This window comes from Phalangium opilio, unplaced genomic scaffold, assembly GCF_054372755.1.
Source record: "Phalangium opilio isolate 3A_F unplaced genomic scaffold, DU_Popi_V2 ptg000079l_1, whole genome shotgun sequence".
In the NCBI taxonomy this organism is placed as follows: Eukaryota; Metazoa; Arthropoda; class Arachnida; order Opiliones; family Phalangiidae; genus Phalangium; species Phalangium opilio.
The window spans coordinates 6,186,317-6,206,173 of NW_028324187.1; the positions used below are offsets into that span (position 1 = coordinate 6,186,317).

The window sequence follows — 19,857 nt, forward strand, 5'->3', positions numbered from 1 at the left end:
GAACTACGCGATTAAAACCAAATTTCCCATATCGATTAAACTTAATTTCAAACTGCAATTCGTATAATGATTTCTAATTTCTGGCCCTTTGTGGGTTTGAAAAAGTGTCACCAAGGATTGTGTATAAATGCAGTTTTTAAGGACTGCGAAGCAAAACTCGTTTTTGTATATTTATTTTAATGTTTTGAAAAAAGTTCCGGTTAACTAAAATTCAACCCCTTGAAACTTCAAGAAGATCCTTCCAATTTCTGAAAATTAATCCCCAAGTTCCAACATAGAAATGTTTCTTAGGTTTTAAATAATTTAACGACATTTCAGTTTTTTTCATTAAGAATTAAGTTTTTATTATTACTCTTCATACATTTAATAACTTACGAAAACAATTTAACAAAAGTGTAATTTTTTTCATCGAGAATAAATTTTTAATTATTACTCTTCATGCATTTAATAACATCAGGGATAGATAGACTTTTTTAAGACGGAATAAACAATGTTTGGCCTTTACTTCAGTCCGACTCATAGACGAGTATATAGTCCCTTCCTTCAACACGTAACCAAAAAATTAAATTATCTTATTGGCTCACAAAAACTACGTATTGGTGACGTTGCTGACGGGGAGGGCCAAAAATACGTAATTCCTGTTTACCTCTGTCGCCATGACTACGACCCCTCTTGCGTTGTACCATAGCCCACTCGATCACGCGCGTCACGACGCAAGCTGCTCGCGCTATAGCTATAGAGCGCGGATCGAGTGGGCTATGGTTGTACAGATAAGCGTCTTCACAGGGGTTCAAAATGGAGCCGTCTAAATGCGAGGGTGCGGTAATTATTCGGGAATTGTTTTTAATAGCAATTAAGAAGGTAGTTAGTGAATTTGGTGCCGGTGTTTTGGATTTGGAGTACATCTGTAAAGGTGAAAAGTGTTCGCTAATTCTTTCTTAAGCCAATCATTTCTACTATCCTCATGATTTTGTAAACGAATTTGATGAAGTTAACCAAGGCTTAGTGTTTGGTTAAAACCTGTTCGTGCTGTAATATCTATGAAGACTTTTACTCAATTCTAACTCACTTTAAATTTTCTTGGGTCTTCCCCGTTTTTTTTTCAGTTGCAAGCCCTATGTCTTGTGTAACTTCCATTTTTAAACAATGTTATTTCAAAAATTACAATCCGAGCCCATTCCAACTTGGCAGACGAATGGGCAGACGACGGGCAGACGACGTTTACTTGACCCGGATATACATACAACGCCATTACGAAAATAAGACCCGCCTCTTCTTTCATAACCCTCCGTCACGGGTAAGGGAGTCGTGGACTAGGACGCGCACCCGAATAACCCTGTTACCCATTCCGTCTTAAAAAAGTCTATCTATCCCTGATAACATACTACGTCGTTTAACCCGAGTTACCTACGAACTTTTATCATCAGGGGAGCCATGGATAGAGATTTTACAACTTAATTTCAATAAAACCATGTTTAATTTGGAGTTAATCATAAAACTAAAATGTTCCGGGGTTTAGAACAGGACGTTCTTAACTGGCTCAATAGCTAGAAGTTCTCGGACCCAACCTTACTCGATTAAACCGATTCATAAACCTATAAGGTCTCCCCCACCAGACGATAAATATTCGTGGTTCATTTTCTTAGTTGTAGACCAAATTTTTCAAATTAAAGTGAGAGAAACCACCATTACTGTAATTCAAAAATGTGATGAACTCGCGTGACAGCATCAGATTTGCTGGGGTCATTTAGTCATGCGCGTTGTAGACCAAATCTTTTAAATACAGTGAGAGAATCTTTCTTCCACTGTAATTAAAATCTTTTAAATACAGTGAGAGAATCTTTCTTCCACTGTAATTAAAAAGTATGGTGATCTATCTAGAACCACGATTGTAAAGTATAAGATCTCTGACGAGAGACGGTAGTACAATTGCGTGGGTCATTTGGTCAAGTCGTGGTGTAACTTTTTAAATTACAGTGAGAGAAAAACTACATTTCTTCCACTGTAATTCAAATAGCTGTAACTCGCAACGCAACACTGATAAGAGTATCAGACCTCTGACGAGACGATACAATTGCGTGGGTCATTTGGTCACGTTGTAGATCTTTTCAATTACAGTGAAAGAAACAATGTGTTTCTTCCACTGTAATTCAAAAATATGATCTACAACGCTCACGACTCTCACCAACGAGAAGGTATGACCACTCCGACTTCGAGAGTCACCTGAAAGAAGCGGGTTAGTACAATTATACACTCCTAACTCTTGCCTAACAAAAATTTCTAATTATTCATATGCTTATCTCTTGTAAGCCAAATAATAATAATTTGTAAGCCAAATAATAATAAATTTCAAAGAATACCAAATTTACCAACCACAACCCTACCTGACTTTTTCCTTTTAAATATTTTTCAGGGTTTTCCATAAAGTTACATTCCAGAGTGCGATGCTTCCGAAACGTGTTGGCGAAGAATAATTGAGTCGACACAAGTGTTTTTGGTTTTGTTTTTGTTTTTTTTTCCCAACCCACCCCCCTCTATTTCTTATTATTCTTAAATCTTAAATTATTCTTAAATCTTAAATTATTCCTAAATCTTAAATTATTCTTAAATCTTAAATAATTAAATTCTTCTTCTTGTATTCTTCTTAATTCTTCTTAAATTATTCTTAAATCTTAAATTAAATTCTTCTTCTTGTATTCTTCTTCTTCTTAAATTATTCTTCTTCTTAAATTAAATGACGGCATTTCCGGAGTCACCAGTTTCCGAAATTGGCAAAAAAAAATAAAGGACACAGACACAGGTAGGTTTTTAAAATTATTTTTCCCTTCTTTCTTCTTTCTTCTTTAAATAATCTCGGGGCATTTCAAAATCTCATAATAATATTTTTAAAGAATTCTCGGGTCACCTAGCTAACGAAAAAAAAAAAAAAGACTGATATATCATGTCATTTCAAAAAAATCATAATTCATACCTACCCGTTTCAAAGAATTTGCAACCCACCTGATTTATAATCATTTAAAATACCCGAGCCACCTGAAACGCGTTAGCAAAAACACACAAAAACACCACAAATTCCTTAGTCACCTGATTCGTAATCATTTCAAAGAATTTCCCAGTCACCTGATTCAATAATTTCAAAGAATTCTTGAGTAACCTATTCCATAATCATTTCAAAGAATCAAAAACTTACAGGGGGACCACGTGGTTACTAAATTTATTGAAGAACACCCCCAAAGCTCTATTAACGTCATCAATTAAATATGGACCATCTTTGCATTTTGTCTTGGTGTTCAACTAGAACGAGTGGCAAAAATAAATTCGTCCAGAAAACCCAGACAGAATACAATATGCCTATTTATATCCTATTTGAAAGTTACTGCTAAGTTTAGTTTGCCGATATTACGCTCAAACTGGCTAAATCCCCGTAAGAGTAAGTGGCTAAATCGCCGTGAGAGTTAAGTGGCTAAATCCCATAAACAGTGTCTGTTTTTAACTTCAGATCATCTCAAAAGTAATTATAGACCAGATTTTAGTATCAAAGTTGTTAGTCGGAACGTTTACAGTATACTGGGGAACCTGCTGTAACCATGAATGCCAGAGTTGGAGAAATTAGGGTAATTTACTAATTTTTGAAATGGCAATTTACCACCACACAAGTAATCTCTTTAATTGGAGAGGGACAGTAAAGACTGGGTGTTAATGGCTACATGGGTTAGATGAGGGGACATTCCTAAATGACACGAAGTAGATTTTAGTGAAGTTCTAAGATTTTAGTGAAGTTCTAAGAATTTATTTGTTAGGGAATATCGGTTTAGTTGAATATTTGAAATATTGGTTTCAAATATTCAAGAAAATTCTGAAATGACTTCAGATTAAAAAATAAGACTTCAGATTAAAATTACGTTAATTTCAATTTTGAAATAAACACTTTGTAAATAATTCTAAAACTACCGAAAACTTTCGGAATTGGTTTAGTTTAATTATTAAATTCGTTTCTTTGAGCTCTCAACATGGTATATCAATTAAAATTAATTGATATTTGCGACAACGAAGAAAAATCAATCGTTGACCTTTTGAACGAAATTGGATTATTTTCCATAAGATTAATCTTAACCAAATTTCGGGATGATCACTTAATTTTACAAACGGATTACGCGAACGCGAAGGGGGAATACGACCCGTTTACGCGAAAGCGAAGGGAAGGGAAACGCGAACGCGAAGGGAAGAGAAGGAAAACGCGAACGCGAAGGGAATGACCCGCGACCCACGAAGGGAAGGGAAGGGTAATACGACCGGGCTAAGACGTTGTTGGTCTTGGGACCGGGTTACCCCGAGGGCTACAGCGACCGCGAAAGGGAAGACCGATAAGAAGTAAAATCAAGTGACCAGCCCGTTAAATACGCAATAGAAATTTGCGAGAAACTCAAATTTAAATTAATAATTAATTAGGGCGACATTTGGCCCTAAATCCAGATTTGGAAGAAACCATTTGTTGATACGAAATAAATTCGCAATTAAATTTATATTTAATATGAACAATTGAAATTAACCTAATTTTAATCTGAAGTTTTATTTTAAAGTAATTTCGGAATTTTCTTGAATATTTGAAACCAATATTTCTACTAGAACAATATTTCCTAACAAATAAACTCTTAGAACTTCACTCAGACGCTAAAATCTACTTCATGCCATTTAGGAATGGCCCCTCACTAAGCAACGTACTAACGTAGCCATTAACAAAATATTAACTGCCATCTCCAAAAGAGAGAGATGGTAAGTTACCATTTCAAAAATTACCCTAATTTCTCCATTCGCCCAAAATTAGCAGTCATGATTACATGTAGTAGGTTCCCCAGCATAAACGTTTCACGACTAACCACTTTTATACTAAAGTACTCTGGTCTAATAGGTCAAAAATAGGTCAATATAATGAGCTTCACAATTATAAATATGCTAATCTAATCTAATTAATTCATTTTGAGAGAATCTAAAGAAACAGACGTTACTTTTACTCTGGTCTATTTGGTCAAAAATTGGTCAATATAAGGAGCTTCAAAATTAAGGTCAAAAATAGGTCAACGTAAGATCGCTTCAAAAATAGGACAATGTAAGAGCTTCAAAATTAAGGTCAAAAATAGGTCAATGTAAGAGATTCAAAATTATAATATGCTAGGGTTTAAATTAATGAAAAGTAGCCGGCCTCCAACTAGCTAAAGTCCTATTGAAATATTCATGGGATTATTTAAACCTTAGGGAGCCTTGCCTAAAAATACTCTCACGCGTTAACTTGGACAAAATACGTATTACCTTTTAACATGTCCATGTAGTCCCGGGCATCTACATGGACTGGAGTAATGCTGGACAGGTCAAGCAAACGTCTCGCCTCTAAATAATTTAAAATTGAACTAAGATAGTATCCCAGAATAAGAGACAAAATTCCATGGAAACCGCTGTCAACTAAGTTCCTAGCTTAACCTGCCTATTTTAACTAAATCCGAAAATTTAGGCCTAGGACCGCGTTAGAAGCTCTCGAAAACGCGAAACCGACCCTGGACCGTAACTTAAAATGACCCTTAACCTCTTAACAAGTGGACTCCGCACTACTACTATTTATTCCAAAACAATATTTCAAAAAACACTTTCAATTAATATTAAAATCAGTATACCTCCCAATTTTTATAGAAAATTATATCAATATTAATTAAAAGCATCATATTCATCATTTAAATTAAACAATGTACGCGTTATAATGTTCAAATAATAAAATACTTTGAAAAGGGATACTCTAATGGCACCAAAAAAATTGAGATGCAAATTTCAATCATAAAAATACACCGAAAAGGTATTGAGATATAAATTTCAATCAATATTAGTTTAAAGCGTATTTATCATTTAAATATAAACAATTAAACAATGCACGCGCGTTATAACTTTCAAATTATAATATACACTTGAAAGGGATACTTAAATGACGCCACCGTATTGAAATATAAATTTCAAATCTTTAAGATGGATTATTCAAGTACCCCTTTAAAATTCATCAATATTCAAAAACAGAGCATGCGCTTTAAATTAATCTCTCTCCTAATTAAATCAAAATACTACAACTCACTGCGACCACGTGGTTACCCAAGCTCTTTGAAGAACGCCGCAGATCTAATGACTTAGCGTTAACGAAGAACATCGTAGTAGATCTAATGACGTCATCCATAAGTTATTCGTCTCGGTCTTCGACTGGAACAAGTGTCTCAAATTAATTCATATCCATAAAGTCCAGATGGTACAATACAGAGCTTTCAGTTGGAGGAGGAGCTGAGTCTCGTGACATAATTTACACTGCCATATCGGTGGGTTTAAAGCAGGAATGAAGCTGAGACCACTCAATATGGCTACCAGAACAGCGGTAAGACTTGGGGAGGGTGTGACGTACTACTATCCCGTCACGAGACTCAGCTCCTCCTCCAACTGAAAGCACTCTATATATGCCTATTTATTTCATATTTAAAGTTCACTGCTAAGTTTATAGTTTCCTAAATTCCTTTATCGGTTTTTATAAGGAGCTAGGGCTTTCCGTTTGCCGACATTATGCTCAATCTTGCGTAAAAGGATTGAGCTATACGCTCATAGTAATAATACGCGTTCAAAATCGTGGAAGGTATAACTCATAAATGATATACGCAAACACAATTTAGTACAGGCAAAGGCAGGGCGTTTGCGCACAAACCTTTGTATGTACTAAATTGTGTTGCTTCCGACGACGTTTATGAATTTCACCCTTCTCAATGAGGGAAAAATATATTTCAATGAAATGCAATATTTCAATGAACAGCAAAAAAACAATTCCATGCAATTCGTCACCAGTAGCGTCGCTAGGGTTTGAAATTTGGGGGGCTAAATCTGGGCAAACTAGTTATTATAAGAACTTACTATAAAAAATTGCATAATGGGTTCATTGGACAATGTGTAGACCTTTAAAACTATCCGTAGAATTGTGTCAACGTGAAATTAATTGATAAAAACTACGGAACCGATTATGAAGGATTTTCGTCACTAGTACAATTCATAAAAGTTGGACTCAACGCAAGGGCAGGGCGTCTGCACACAACGCCCATACCCTTGTATGTACTAAATGTAGTCATACCGTTTTTTACTTTGTTACTTATCTTTTTTCTACTTTGTCACTTATTTTTTTTTTTTTTTTTTTTTTTTTTACTTTGTTACTTATCTTTTTTTGTTTTTTTTTCTTTTTTTACTAATGTATAACTAAATCGTTAATCTCTGTATAACTAAATCGTTAATCTCTCTCGGTTGTACTAACCAAGTTCTAATGGCTTACCTGTACTGAACTAAATAAATAAATAAATAAATAAATAAATAAATAAATTGAGTTGCTTCCGACCTTTATGAATAACACCCGTTCTCAAATGTGGGAAAATGTTTTTCAAATAACATATCGGTATCGGCACCGATACTGGGGTTTCCCCATAGTATTGGATCGGTTGGTTTAATATGATATTAAACGATACTCGTTTTAAAATGTTTTATATGGCACTTCATTAATGTATTGATGGTGATAATGTCTCATGATAATTTCTCATTTGTATAAAAACGTACCCGAATTTAGTTTATCTAATAAATAATAAGCAAAAATAGCTATAAAACTGTTGATAAAAATAAAAATAAATACTTTATATCACCATATTTTGAAATGACAAAAAGCAAACTAAGTTAGTTTCGCAAATATTTTTTTAAGTTTTAAATTAATTTAATTTTTTGCTTTCAATACTTCAATGATAAATCACAAATAATTACTACAAATATAAGGATAAAATGGCCTCTCAGCATATACCAGCTGAAAAAAGACAAGCCCGTGATATTATTTTGGAAATACCTCTAAACATTGTACTTAGTAGTATAATTCATGAAATTACTCATTAAATTATTTCCTGGTGTTTTTAATACATATTATAAATGCCACAGTACTACTAAAAACACCGGTATGGGGTTTTTTGGATCTTAGTGAGTGAATATCGGTATCGGTTGCCGTTTGCAAAGGGTATCAATTGGTATCGGGTTAAGCCTGGTATCGGCTTATCCCTAGTAGTAGTTTCATTCAAATTTGAAAATAAACAAACGCCTCTAATGGCAAATAATTTTAATTAAAAATCCGAAAACATTCGGAATTTGTTTTAATTAATAGTTTAGTTTTTAATTAAAATTTCGGGATGATCACTTTATTTACGCGAAGGGGGATACGCGAAGGGGGGGACACGACCCGTTTACGCGAAGGAATGGGATGGGAAACACGAACCGCCGGCTTACCCGAGGGGTAGGTACCGCGAACGCGAGGACCGGCGATTAGGGAGTAAAACAAAGTGACCAGCCCGGTAAATATGCGATAAAAATTTGCGAAAATGGCAAATTTACACAAATATTAGATTAGGGCGATATTTGGCCCTAAAAATTTAAATTAATATCTCTTGATATAAAAATAATACAAATTCGTAATTTAATAATACGAACAATTGAAATTAAGCTAGTCGATACCTGGCTTAACCTGATACAGATCGATACCGGTGCAAATCGGAACCGATACCGATATTTACTCAAAATGATCCAAAAACCCGATACCGGTATTATTTAGTAGGACAGTGATATTTATATATGTATTAAAAACACCAGGAAATAATTTATAGATTAGTTTCATGAATTAAACTAATAAGTAAATCTGGTAAAATGTTTAAAAGGTATTTCCAAAATAATATCGTCTTTTTTTAACTAGGATATGCTTAGAGGACCTTTTATCCTTATACTTGTAGTAATTGTTAGTGATTTATTTATTATTGACGTATTCAAAGCAAAAAAAAATTTAATTAATTTAAAACTTAATAAATATATTTGCGAAACTAACTTTTACCAAAGTTGTTTTTTGTCATTTCAAAATATGGTGATATAAAAAATTTATTTTTATTTTTATCAACAGTTTTATAGGTATTTTTGCTTATTATAGGGAGCTGCCAGAGAGGTGTGGCTTAAAATGGCTCCTCCCTTTTCCACCAAACTACATAGAGTTAAAGGATAGTGGGGGAAGGTTCCTGATTGGCTAAGTGAGGGTCTGACGCTTAGTAGGGGAGATTTTCACCCCTTTGCCCACTCACTATAGGGACTTGGCAGTACTACGTCATGCAACGTCAGGCTACCTTCCACTAGTGCTAAAAAACATACCAGGAGGAGGGGCTTATGTAGCTTTCATTCTGTTAAAAAAACATACCATAATGGCGCTGGGGGCGGAGTTAAGCCTGAATTGCCAAGTCCCTATTCATTAGATAAACTAAATTCAGGTACTTTTTATATAAATGAGAAATTATCACGAAGTGAGACATTATCACCGTCAATAGCATTACTGAAAGACCTAAGAATGTCACGAATTCTAATAAATAAGTTCTTGGAATTTCACTCAGACACTAAAATCTACTTCCTGTCCTTTAGGAATGAACCCCTCTAACCATTGTGTCCATTTCCTAAAACTTTATAGGGACTTGGCAGTACTACGTCATGCAACGTCAGGCTACCTTCCACTAGTGCTAAAAAACATACCAGGAGGAGGGGCTTATATAGCTTTCATTCTGTTAAAAAAACATACCATAATGGCGCTGGGGGCGGAGTTAAGCCTGAATTGCCAAGTCCCTATTGCCCATCTCCGAAGATTTACGGCAGGTTATAAACGTTTCAACTAACAACTTTGATACCAAAATAAGTAGTGGTATATATTACGTCAAAATACAACCTTTAAAATTAATATATGCTAATCTAATAATTTAAATAATTTATTTGAGATAATCTAAAGTTGAAAAACGTAACATTGCTTTCTCTTAACACTTAAAATAGGTTTAAATTGGTGAAAAGTAACTAAATAATGTAGTCCCGTTTTTCAAAATAAAACATGCGATGTTTTTAAACCCTGCTGGGAAGTTTGCCTAAAGATCGTCGCATGCAAATTAACTTGGACAAAAAACGTATTACCTTTTAGTATGTCCATGCAATCCTGGTCATCAACATAGACTGGAGGAGTCATGTTGGACAGTTCAACATCAAACGTCTCGTCTATAAAAAATATAAAATTAGAATTAGTAAAATGTAAAATGAAAAAAAAAAAAAAAATTGTGAATAGCCCCTCGATGAGCTAACTTTAACAGCGCTAAGATGTTTACCCGCAGCATACATGTAACCCTTAATAGCCCTAACAACGTGATTGAATAGCTACATTGCTAAAAGTATCCGAAATCCTTAACAGTGAGTAGCCCCTCGATGCTCTACAGGCCTAGATTACCCGTAACCCTTAACAGTGAGTAGCCCCTCGATGCTCTACAGGCCTAGGGAGCCCAGTCAGAAATTTAAATTCCTTATAGGAAATATAGGAATTTTTTTCCGGTATTATAGGATTTTATAGGAGAAAAATGTGTTTTTATAGGTAAATATAGGACTAAAAATGCCCGTATATAATACAATTTTGGGGCTTAAGCTATGTAGAAAAATCTCAATAAAGAAAAAAAAAAATAATAACTAGGCCTAATTGGATTTTACTTGCAAAATTCAGAGGAACTTAATTAAAATATAATATAATATATAAAAAATCCTAAGCGAGCTCCGCAATTTCGGTGTCTATTCAAATGTGATCTCGATAAAAACAGCTAAATTTTGATAAATTTTATGCTAAACTATACGACAACTTGGACTATGTCAAAAATATAGGATATTATAGGACCTTTCGTGAAATTATGGGATAATATAGGACAGGTTCAAAAATTTTATAGGAATTATAGGACCGCTGGGCTCCCTGTTACACAGCGAATAGCCCCTCGATGCACTACAGGCCCAGCTAGATTACCCTTAACAGTGAGTAGCCCCTCGATGCGCTACACGCCTAGATTATCAGTAACCCTTAACAGTGAGTAACCCCTCAATGCACTACAGGCCTAGATTACCCTTAACAGTGAGTAGGCCCTCTATGATCTACACGCCTAGATTTTCAGTAACCCTTAACAGTGAGTAACCCCTCAATGCACTACAGGCCTAGATTACCCTTAGCAGTGAGTAGCCCCTCTATGATCTACAGGCCTAGATTACCCGTAAGGTAGCCCTTAATAGTAAGTAGCCCCTCGACGCGCTACAGTGCTAAATTACCCGTAACAAAATTCCAACTACCGAAGGAACCACAACCGTTTAATCAAAATTTATTTAAAAATAAAACTAGGACAAACCCCTTTACTCAAAATTTAACTAGTTTAAATTTAAACTAACTTTAAAACAACGAAACTAGAATTCGAAATGATGAAAAGCCTTAGACGACTAACTCGCATGCAATTAAAACTAAACCAAACCAGAAGAAAATCCGAGAGGTGGGTCCTATTCTTGGAAATAGCCCTAAGTTTTCATAAGAACAAACTATGGATATCTACTACTAATAATTCCCTACTAATTACTCTAAATAACACCTTAGTAATACGGAATTTTATCGACTAAAAATAATTAAGATAGTTTAAAACCATACCTTAGGAATTCATTATTTTGTTTTATGGGCAAAAAAAAAATCAGTATTTTATGGACTAAAAAAAGTTAATCTAAATCATTCTTCAAAAACTAATTCCATACTAAAATCTAAATCATTCTTTAAAAACTAATTCCATACTAAAAGTTAATCTAATCCCTATTACCTAACCGCATAAACCCCAAGAAAAATTCAAGCAAAAGAAACTATACGCCTACCTTAGTAAAAATCGGCCCGAAGTTTGATGTCCGGAGTCCCGAACTGGCTTCTTCGGTCCGGACTTCGGCTGCAGGAGTCACCTCTTCCGTCTTTCCTCAACAATTAAGTTCACAAAGTAAAGTGATTCAAGTGAAGCGAGAACTTTGACGATTGGGTCACTGGGCTTCGACTCTTCGAGTAGGGCCCGGGGTGGGGGACCGATGGAGATTTTGGGACTCTGACCAATCATGGCCCTTTTTAGTGACGTATTAGGTGGAGCCAAAAAAAAAAATCAGCAGATAGACCCTGAACTTGAAACTTATACTTGAAAATTCTGATTGGTTATTTTAAAAGGGGTTCGGGGGTACGAATTCCCCGGGACCTCCAAGAGTCCAAGCGCCTCCAAGTATAGCAGTTTGGGTTCCACGGCTTGTTGGCCTTGAGGGGGGTGTAGATAAGGGGTCACTAAAGACTTAATGTCGCCTAGCAAAGCCCTGCCAAGTGCTTTCCCCCTTCATCCTTTATCCTTGGTCCTGGGAACCATTATTTCGTACGTATGGTGCAATAGCTTGTCTTTTGTACTGTTTAAGGTAGAAGATGGCTATTTCCAAGAAAACTTAACACGTGTGTGTCAGATTGAAATAGTTGGGGGGATTGTTGCTTTGGAAAATATTCCTTTTCGCACATTAAAGCTATTTTTGCAGTGAAATTTAAAGGGACAGTGACACGACTTTAAAAGAGAAAGTAAAATGATTTTGTTATGTCTGACTTTATTCATTTCAGGGTCTAAGGTGGTTAGGCCTACATCTATTCATTCTACTTGATTGATAAAGACGCTACATTATCTTTCTCATAATCCTGGCGGATTCCTAATTAAGACTAGTTTTTTAATTAGACGAGACAAGGTTAATTAAACAACCCATAATTGAGGGAGGAAGGGTACCCAACTCGTACTAATTCTAGCGGTGCTTTTTAGCGCGAGGAAAATAACCCAAGAAGGCGACCTCGTTGTGACGTTTTTCATTTGAAAAGGGATTTGTTTCTTTGTACGCTTGTTCAGTTTTATAATTAGACTAGACAAGGTTAATTATCCAATCCATGAGGGAGGAAGGAAGGCTAGCCAACTTGCACTGCCTCTAGTGGCGCTTCTTGGTGCAACGAAAATAACCCATGAAGGCGACCTCGTTGTGACGTTTTTCATTTGAAAAGGGGTTTGTTTCGTTGTGCGCTTGTTCTTTGTACACAGTGACAATTTGTTGCTGAATTTGATCTTACAAAGTGCATGATTGATATCAGTAACACGTAGGGAAATTAAGGTTCTCTGACGTTGCTTCTTGGCGAGAAGGAGGATACCTCAATGGCGGCCTTGCCCCTAAGTGTTGGTTTCTCTCTTTTTAATGAACGCATTTGTCTATTGAAAGATTTAGAATAGTTTAGTTTCAAAAAACAACATCATGCATATATTTCATTTGGCTGGGGGGGGATTATTTTGTGTTTAATAGCTGCATAGACAGGTTACCACCCCATAAACACCTCCGGGCAGCTTAGCCAGTGTTTCAATTTTTGTTGAATTGTTCAATATTCTTGTTTAATTACTTTAAAACTCATGTTCAATACTCTGGGTTAAATTTCTAAATTCATGTTCAATATTCTTGTTAAATTAATTTAAAACTATCACGATGAATACTCTTGTTAAATTATTTTAAAACTCACGATGAATATTCTTGTTTAATTAATTTAAAACTCACAATGAATATTCTCGTTAAATTAATTTAAAAATCACGATAAATATTCTTGTTATATTAATTTAAAACTCATTTTCAAAATTTTCTTTAGTTAATTTAAAACTCATAATGAATACTCTCATTTAAATCTCTGAATTGATGTTCAATATTTTTGTTTAAATTTCTAAATTCATGTTCAATACTCTGGTTTACATTTAAAACTCACGATGAATATTCTCGTTAAATTAATTTAAAACTCACTGTGAATATTCTTGTTAAATTAATTTAAAACTCACTGTCAATATTTTGTTTAATTAATTTAAAACTCACTGTCAATATTTTGTTTAATTAATTTAAAACTCATAATGAATATTCTTATTTAAATCTCTGAGTTCATATTCAATATTCTTGTTTAAATTTCTAAATTCATGTACCAATTATTTGGAAAACCCGAAGCAAAAGTATTTTTCGACGCCAACCAAAGGGGTGAAACCCCACCAGAGGTAGGTTGGTAAAAGGGACCACACGAGCCTGATCTAGACAAAGATCTCCTTCACCTGACAAAGGAGCGGTTTCCTGCTTAAGAAAGAAACTAACCCATCAAAAAAAAAAAAAAGCAAATAACCCTTGGCACCAGCGTGCCCCAACGTTCATAATAGACCTCTCTCTTTGGGTACCAGAAAATTTGTCAATCACTACCTTAAAGGACTAGTCTCATACATAGTTTACGGACTAGAAGGGTTCATACTATTTATGCCAGGTTAGCTGGAAGACAAGAGCAGAGTAACAGACGGGTTTTTGTCCTCCAGGTAGCCCGTTCTCCTGGTGTGAAACGTTATTAATCCTCCATGTGTGTAACTATTTGGAAACAGCATGTTTTATTAGACTTGTCCTTTAGGTTTAACTAGAATCTGTACTCTTTTGGGGGCGGGATATTTTCTCTTTATTCAGAGCTTACCCCAATTGTATTCTGTCGTCAGGTCAAAGGTTACGGGCCACTATGACGCCGCCGTATTTTTAGGTAAAGATTTGGCAACTATAAATCAAAATTGGAATGTTTGCTAAATACTTCAGTGACAATTTTCTTTTGAATTTCTTTAAAAGGTTTTATTGGAACTAGGGCCTACATTTATGATAACTACAAGTATGATAGTAGTGAGAATATTAAAATGTAAAGTGATTAAAATTAAATGATTAAATTGTTTAATATTCAGACAATAATGGCAGTAGCGTGGCTAGGGCTTGAAAGGGGGGGGGGGTTGATCTGGGCAGACTATTTAAAGGTTATTATTAGAAATTAATAACTAAATTATGCATAATTAGTTCATTCAATTGGAATATGAATAGACCTTTAGTTTTGGTTTTGAACGTCAAAGATTTTACGTGTCTGCATCTGTGTTTTTCGTTCAATTATTTGTATTTTTTTCTTCAAAATTATTCATTTTAATATTGATATTCATCTCTATAAATATGAAACTTAACGAATCTATCAATAGAGCTATTTCATAAGCCTTAGTGTGACGTCACCCATGCTATTAGCACATAGAACCAAAGCGGTACCAAACATGGCCACCCACTGCCAAAGCTAGGCCCGTGACGTTTTACCTAGGCACTGACGTCACAACTCACAACTGAGATAGCTCTATAGAGTGCTGTCAGAAGCGCCGGTGTGACGTCACCCATGCTGTTTTTCCATAAAGAAAAAACGGTAACTGTCATGGCCGCCCATTGCTAAAGGCAGACTCGTGACGTTTAACCTTGGATCTGACGTCACAACTGACAGCACTCTATAGACTTTTTCATATATCGCTATAGAATTTTGGGTGGGGGGAGTTGGAAGTGGAATTTTTTGGGTAGGGTGTTCGGATTATTTTGAAGGGGCTAAGTTTGAAATTTGGAGGGAAGGGGGATGGGCTCCCAAAGAAGGCCTAGCGACGCCACTGAATAATGGGACAAGAACTTTGACCTTACTTTAATCCCTTTGCCAAACAAAAAAAAGAGAATTATTATAGACTATATATCATTGATCACTCGCAGAGATGCACTACCACACACATAGGCGCCAATCAAGTGGCCACGCCAGACGGAGTTCACCCGAGATCGCTACTCGCGTTGCCTGCCTCTTGGCACCAGGAAAATCACCCAAGAAGGTGACCTCTCCCACCTCTATGGTGTTTGAGCTTCTCTTATGGAATTAATGCAATGGTCTATTCGAGAGTCAGCCTTGAAAAAAAAAATCGGTTATTTTTAACTATCATTTGAAAGCTCTGGTGGTAGGTTCCCAAGAGAATAATGAAAATACGAAGATAAGGAAAATAGAAAATGGGCATCCTACAGTCGCCAATAGCTTAACCAATTGGCACCAGGGTTATAAAAGTTCCCGCTAAGTGCTAAAGTTTAAAGTCGTAAAACGCGCTTTTAGCGTGAGAACCCATCAGAAAGAAAAACTAAAAATTAACAACAATTGGGATGTCAAAAGAAAAACATTTATGACACGTCACACACCTGTTTCTCGTTAGAATTGGCTTACCAGAAGTTCATTACGTGAAGTAAACCTATCAAAGGATTTATTTATTTTATATAGAGTGGTACTAAGAGGGGGGGGCTACTCGGGCGTGACGTCAATATTGGTCTTAGCTGACGACTTCCAATATGGTCGCCAAAACAGAGGTAAGAGATAGGAGGGCGTGACGTCACGAGAAAGTTCGTAGTAGCAGACTATTCTAAGGGAGACCCGAGGGGCTAATCACTCTCAATAGTTTCTGTTATTAGTAATTATTTAAGCACTGTCAAGGGCAGGAAACTTAAAGATTACGCGTAATCCCTATAATACAGTCGTGTACACCGATTACGATAAGTGAGTAACCCCTCGGGGAGACCTGATGGAGAACTCTTTCATGATAAAATCATGGTATTTTGGGCAAATGGAATATTGGCGAGAAAAAAAACCAAAACTAAGATTTAATTTTTTCAAATAAGGTTTTATAATCAAGTCTCAAACTGAAAAGTTTCAATATTTTGTACTTTAGTCATTCCATTTTGTTCCCTTATCATTTACTTTTTCTAGTCTTTGTCCATAAAGACCGTTTTTATTTATTCAAGGGGTCATCCGTAAAACAAACAATGTTCATAACTTGTTTAGGGGGTGTCCCTTGTAGGAAAACCATCATTAAACATAAAAACTTCGGAATACTTTGTTTAATTTCATCTTATTTATTAGTTATATACCTTAACTTCTATTATTATTGTTATTATTTTTCGCCTGTTTATCGATTTTTTTGAAGAATTTTAACATGGTTCCACCTCCTCTGGTTACATTTTGAGGTTGATTTTGTTTACGTTTCGGTTTTGGTTTCGCTGTGGTTCTCGGTTTCGATGTGGTTCTTGGTTTCTTTGTCGTTTTAGGCTTAGCGGGGGCTTTCGTGGTCCGAGGTTTTTTAGTCGTTTTAGGCTTAGCAGGGGCTTTAGTTGTTTTAGCTGGAGCAGACGTAGCTTTAGGCTTAGGTTTAGGTTTCTTAGTAGTGGTCGCTGGCGCAGAGGTTGTAGTTGGAGCAGAGGTGGCTACTGGCGCAGACGTTGTAGTTGGAGCTGCAGTTGTAGTTGGAGCTGAAGTTGTAGTTGGAGCTGCAGTTGTAGTTGTGGTTGGAGCTGCAGTTGTAGTTGTCGTTGGAGCTGCAGTTGTAGTTGTCGTTGGAGCTGCAGTTGTAGTTGTCGTTGGAGCTGCAGTTGTAGTTGGCGCTGAAGTCGTAGTTTCATTTGCAGTCGTAGTTTCGTTACTAGATTCGGTTGTACTGGTTGCAAGTTTCAACGGAACCTCTTTGATACATTCCTTCGTTGATGATAAAAACAAGCTTAATTATTTGTGTATTATTAGGCCTAAATTTCTTACTTGTAACAGCTCCATGGCTCTAACTGACAAGGCCATAATTTCCCATTCGGGACAAGCCTTTTTCATTTGTTCAACAACGCATTCCCTTGTCGCGTCCTTATTCTAAGAATTCTAAATTTAACCCTAATTCGGGCTTAATTTTATTCAATACATAAATCAACGTACTGTGCCTTGTTGAAGGCAAGAAAACTGCCAAATTCCGTCATATGTTGAAAAATCTAGACCAGCTTTGTCACCACAAGGTGCAAACACGTTTTCAATCTGAAATATATGATAGTTGGATTCTACTACAGACGTTTCCTACGGGTTTAGGGGAACCCACTAGAGTAGACTATAGTAGGAAAATACTACAATCTTAACATACCCTGTAACATAATCCCTTCTCCGTCAAACAATCCTTCGAAAAAATTAATTAAATTAAAAATAATGCCAATTAAATTTAAAATAATAGTAATTTACGTCAAATATCTTCTTGACCATTGATGTGGGTTGACCACCTTAAATTAAAATTAAATCAACCTGATTACATTTAATTTAAATTAGAATATTATAGACTGTTTACCGCAAGCAAAGGTCTGTCTGGTCTCGACTAAATCAGCTGGACCTCCGGGTAAATCATAGACTACTCCGATTAAAATTGCGGCGCAAAAGACCGCGTAGACTAAAACCTGCATAGTTGCTCCCTTTCCTTGAAGACATGTAAAGACCGACTTTCGTATGCAAAGCATATATATTTCTTAATGAATTAAGGGTGGTCGTTATAATATTTGTCTAATAATGTTGCTCGTTTTTCCTAATTTAAAATTGGCACATGATGTTTTGATAGAAGGTAGTCTTTTAACGACTGTTTACACAGCTGTTATAGTCCATGAGTGGCTCGAGCCTCTAGGGAAATTTGCGATTCCTTTGCAAGCCACTCAAAGCCTATTTATTTGTTTCACTGTGTCAGATATCCGACTCAAATTCCACGTTCTTCTAATAATTTTGCTTCGAAATTGTTAGCGACGTCATTTTGTAAGCCTAAGTGTCTCTACTTTCAGAATATTTAATTAAACAAATCATTATGCAAAATTGGAACCCTGTACGAGGATTAGAAGTAAAAACCAGAAAAAATAGGCCTAAGTGTGTAAATCCCTTCATAGACAAAGCTTAGAGATTAATCATTCAACAAATTTTTAATTAGAAATATGCAAATTACTGAATGAATTAACGTCCATGTAACATTACTTAATTTTTTTTAATTATTTAGCATAAATGCTATACAAGGACTAAAAAGTAAGATCAAGGTTATCAATTAGCGCTTCTGATTCTTTTTAGCCGTTTTGGCGGGTGCCTTATTCATTTGCTGTTGTTTACTTTTCTTCTGTTGTTGATTTTGTTGTTCAGTGCCCGGTTTGGCCGTCTAGAACATTATCATACAACTGTTCAAATTCATCAAACAACACTTTTTTCGAAGAAATGACAAATGTATCCTCCTTACCGTTCTCGCCCTTTTCTTTCCTCCGAATATTCCTCCTTTTTTGCCTCCTTTCCCTCCTCCTCCGTTTCCGCCTCCACCTCCCCCTCCCCCTCCTCCTCCACCACCGCCATCTTTGTTTTTTCCGTTTCCTCCTCCTCCACCACCGCCGCCATCTTTGTTTTTACCGTTTCCTCCTCCACCACCTCCACCACCTCCCCCTCCCCCTCCTCCTCCTCCGCCGCCATCTTTGTTTTGTTTCTTCTTGGCTTCATCTTGCGCCTTTTTCTTTCCGCCATTTGCAGAGTCGTTTCCTTTTTTCTTAGCATTTTTCTTGGCTAATTCTTCCACGCATTCCTAGAAATTTAGTACGATTCTAAATTAAATTATGATTTGTAAATAGTTCAAGGTTGGATATGATACTACTTTTCAAGATAAAAATTCTACAGAAGGGAAACCTCTAAATCACGGAAGAATAATACTACCCAATGATAAGTATCTGTTCGAAACAACACAGGTGTAGTAGGATTCCTTTCAACTTACCTTACATTTTTCCATGGCTCTTATGGACAAAGCCATGATATCCATTTTAGGTACTTGTTTCTGCATTTGTTCTACAATACAGTCTCTCGTTTTATCGATATTCTATTTAAGTTTAATAATAATTAAATTAAATTAAGTTAACCATAAAGAACGAAGGAAAGGATTCTTACACTGCCTTGTTGCATACAAGCGAATTCCCATACACCTTTATAAGTTGACATATCAAGTCCAGCGATTTTACCACAAGGCTTACAAACATCTAAAAACTAATTCAACGTAATTAATTTCAAGTTAATAAAATAATTAGAATAAATAATTACCCTGTATTCTAAACCTCTATCCGTTAAACAATCCTGTAAGGAATAAAATTAAAAATTTAGATTATTTTATTAATTATAAATTCGTAATTAAACTTTAATTACATCAAATGTCTTGGCCAATTGAAAAGACGGTTGGGCACCGCAAGCCAAGGTCATTCTGGATCCAACCATGTCCGATG

The 19,857-nt window shown here is 35.7% G+C and overlaps 1 protein-coding gene and 2 long non-coding RNA genes across 4 annotated transcripts; 1 reads left to right on the forward strand and 2 right to left on the reverse strand.

Annotated features, from left to right (window-relative positions):
• Nucleotides 1-312: 312 nt before the first annotated feature.
• On the reverse strand, nt 313-11,916 carry LOC149654463 (uncharacterized). 2 transcript variants are annotated; one of them, XR_016370607.1, is made up of 6 exons: nt 11,767-11,916; nt 10,024-10,104; nt 6,113-6,234; nt 5,308-5,385; nt 3,191-3,294; nt 313-3,120 (listed from the first exon to the last, which is right to left on the reverse strand). It is a non-coding gene; the product is annotated as an uncharacterized LOC149654463 (long non-coding RNA). The 2 variants fall into 2 exon arrangements; XR_016370606.1 differs by having other exon boundaries at nt 3,191-5,385.
• Nucleotides 778-1,686, forward strand: LOC149654464 (uncharacterized). Its single transcript, XR_016370605.1, has 3 exons — nt 778-913; nt 1,107-1,126; nt 1,192-1,686. It is a non-coding gene; the product is annotated as an uncharacterized LOC149654464 (long non-coding RNA).
• A 4,746-nt stretch (nt 11,917-16,662) lies between the features above and the next one.
• On the reverse strand, nt 16,663-18,033 carry LOC149654465 (uncharacterized). Its single transcript, XM_089845257.1, has 6 exons — nt 17,922-18,033; nt 17,819-17,856; nt 17,724-17,756; nt 17,525-17,620; nt 17,360-17,461; nt 16,663-17,299 (listed from the first exon to the last, which is right to left on the reverse strand). Exons 1-6 carry the CDS (start codon nt 18,031-18,033, stop codon nt 16,700-16,702), a joined length of 981 nt encoding a protein of 326 aa, XP_089701383.1. The 3' UTR covers nt 16,663-16,699.
• Nucleotides 18,034-19,857: the final 1,824 nt, after the last annotated feature.

Coding starts and splice junctions, on each gene's coding strand:
- LOC149654465 (XM_089845257.1), bottom strand. CDS start 18,033: ATGCAGGTTTTAGTCTACGCGGTCTTTTGCGCCGCAATTTTAATCGGA. Junction 17,857..17,921: donor CAGACAGACCTTTGCTTGCG/GTAAACAGTCTA, acceptor TTTTAATTTAAG/GTGGTCAACCCACATCAATG. Junction 17,757..17,818: donor TGGTCAAGAAGATATTTGAC/GTAAATTACTAT, acceptor ATTTTTTCGAAG/GATTGTTTGACGGAGAAGGG.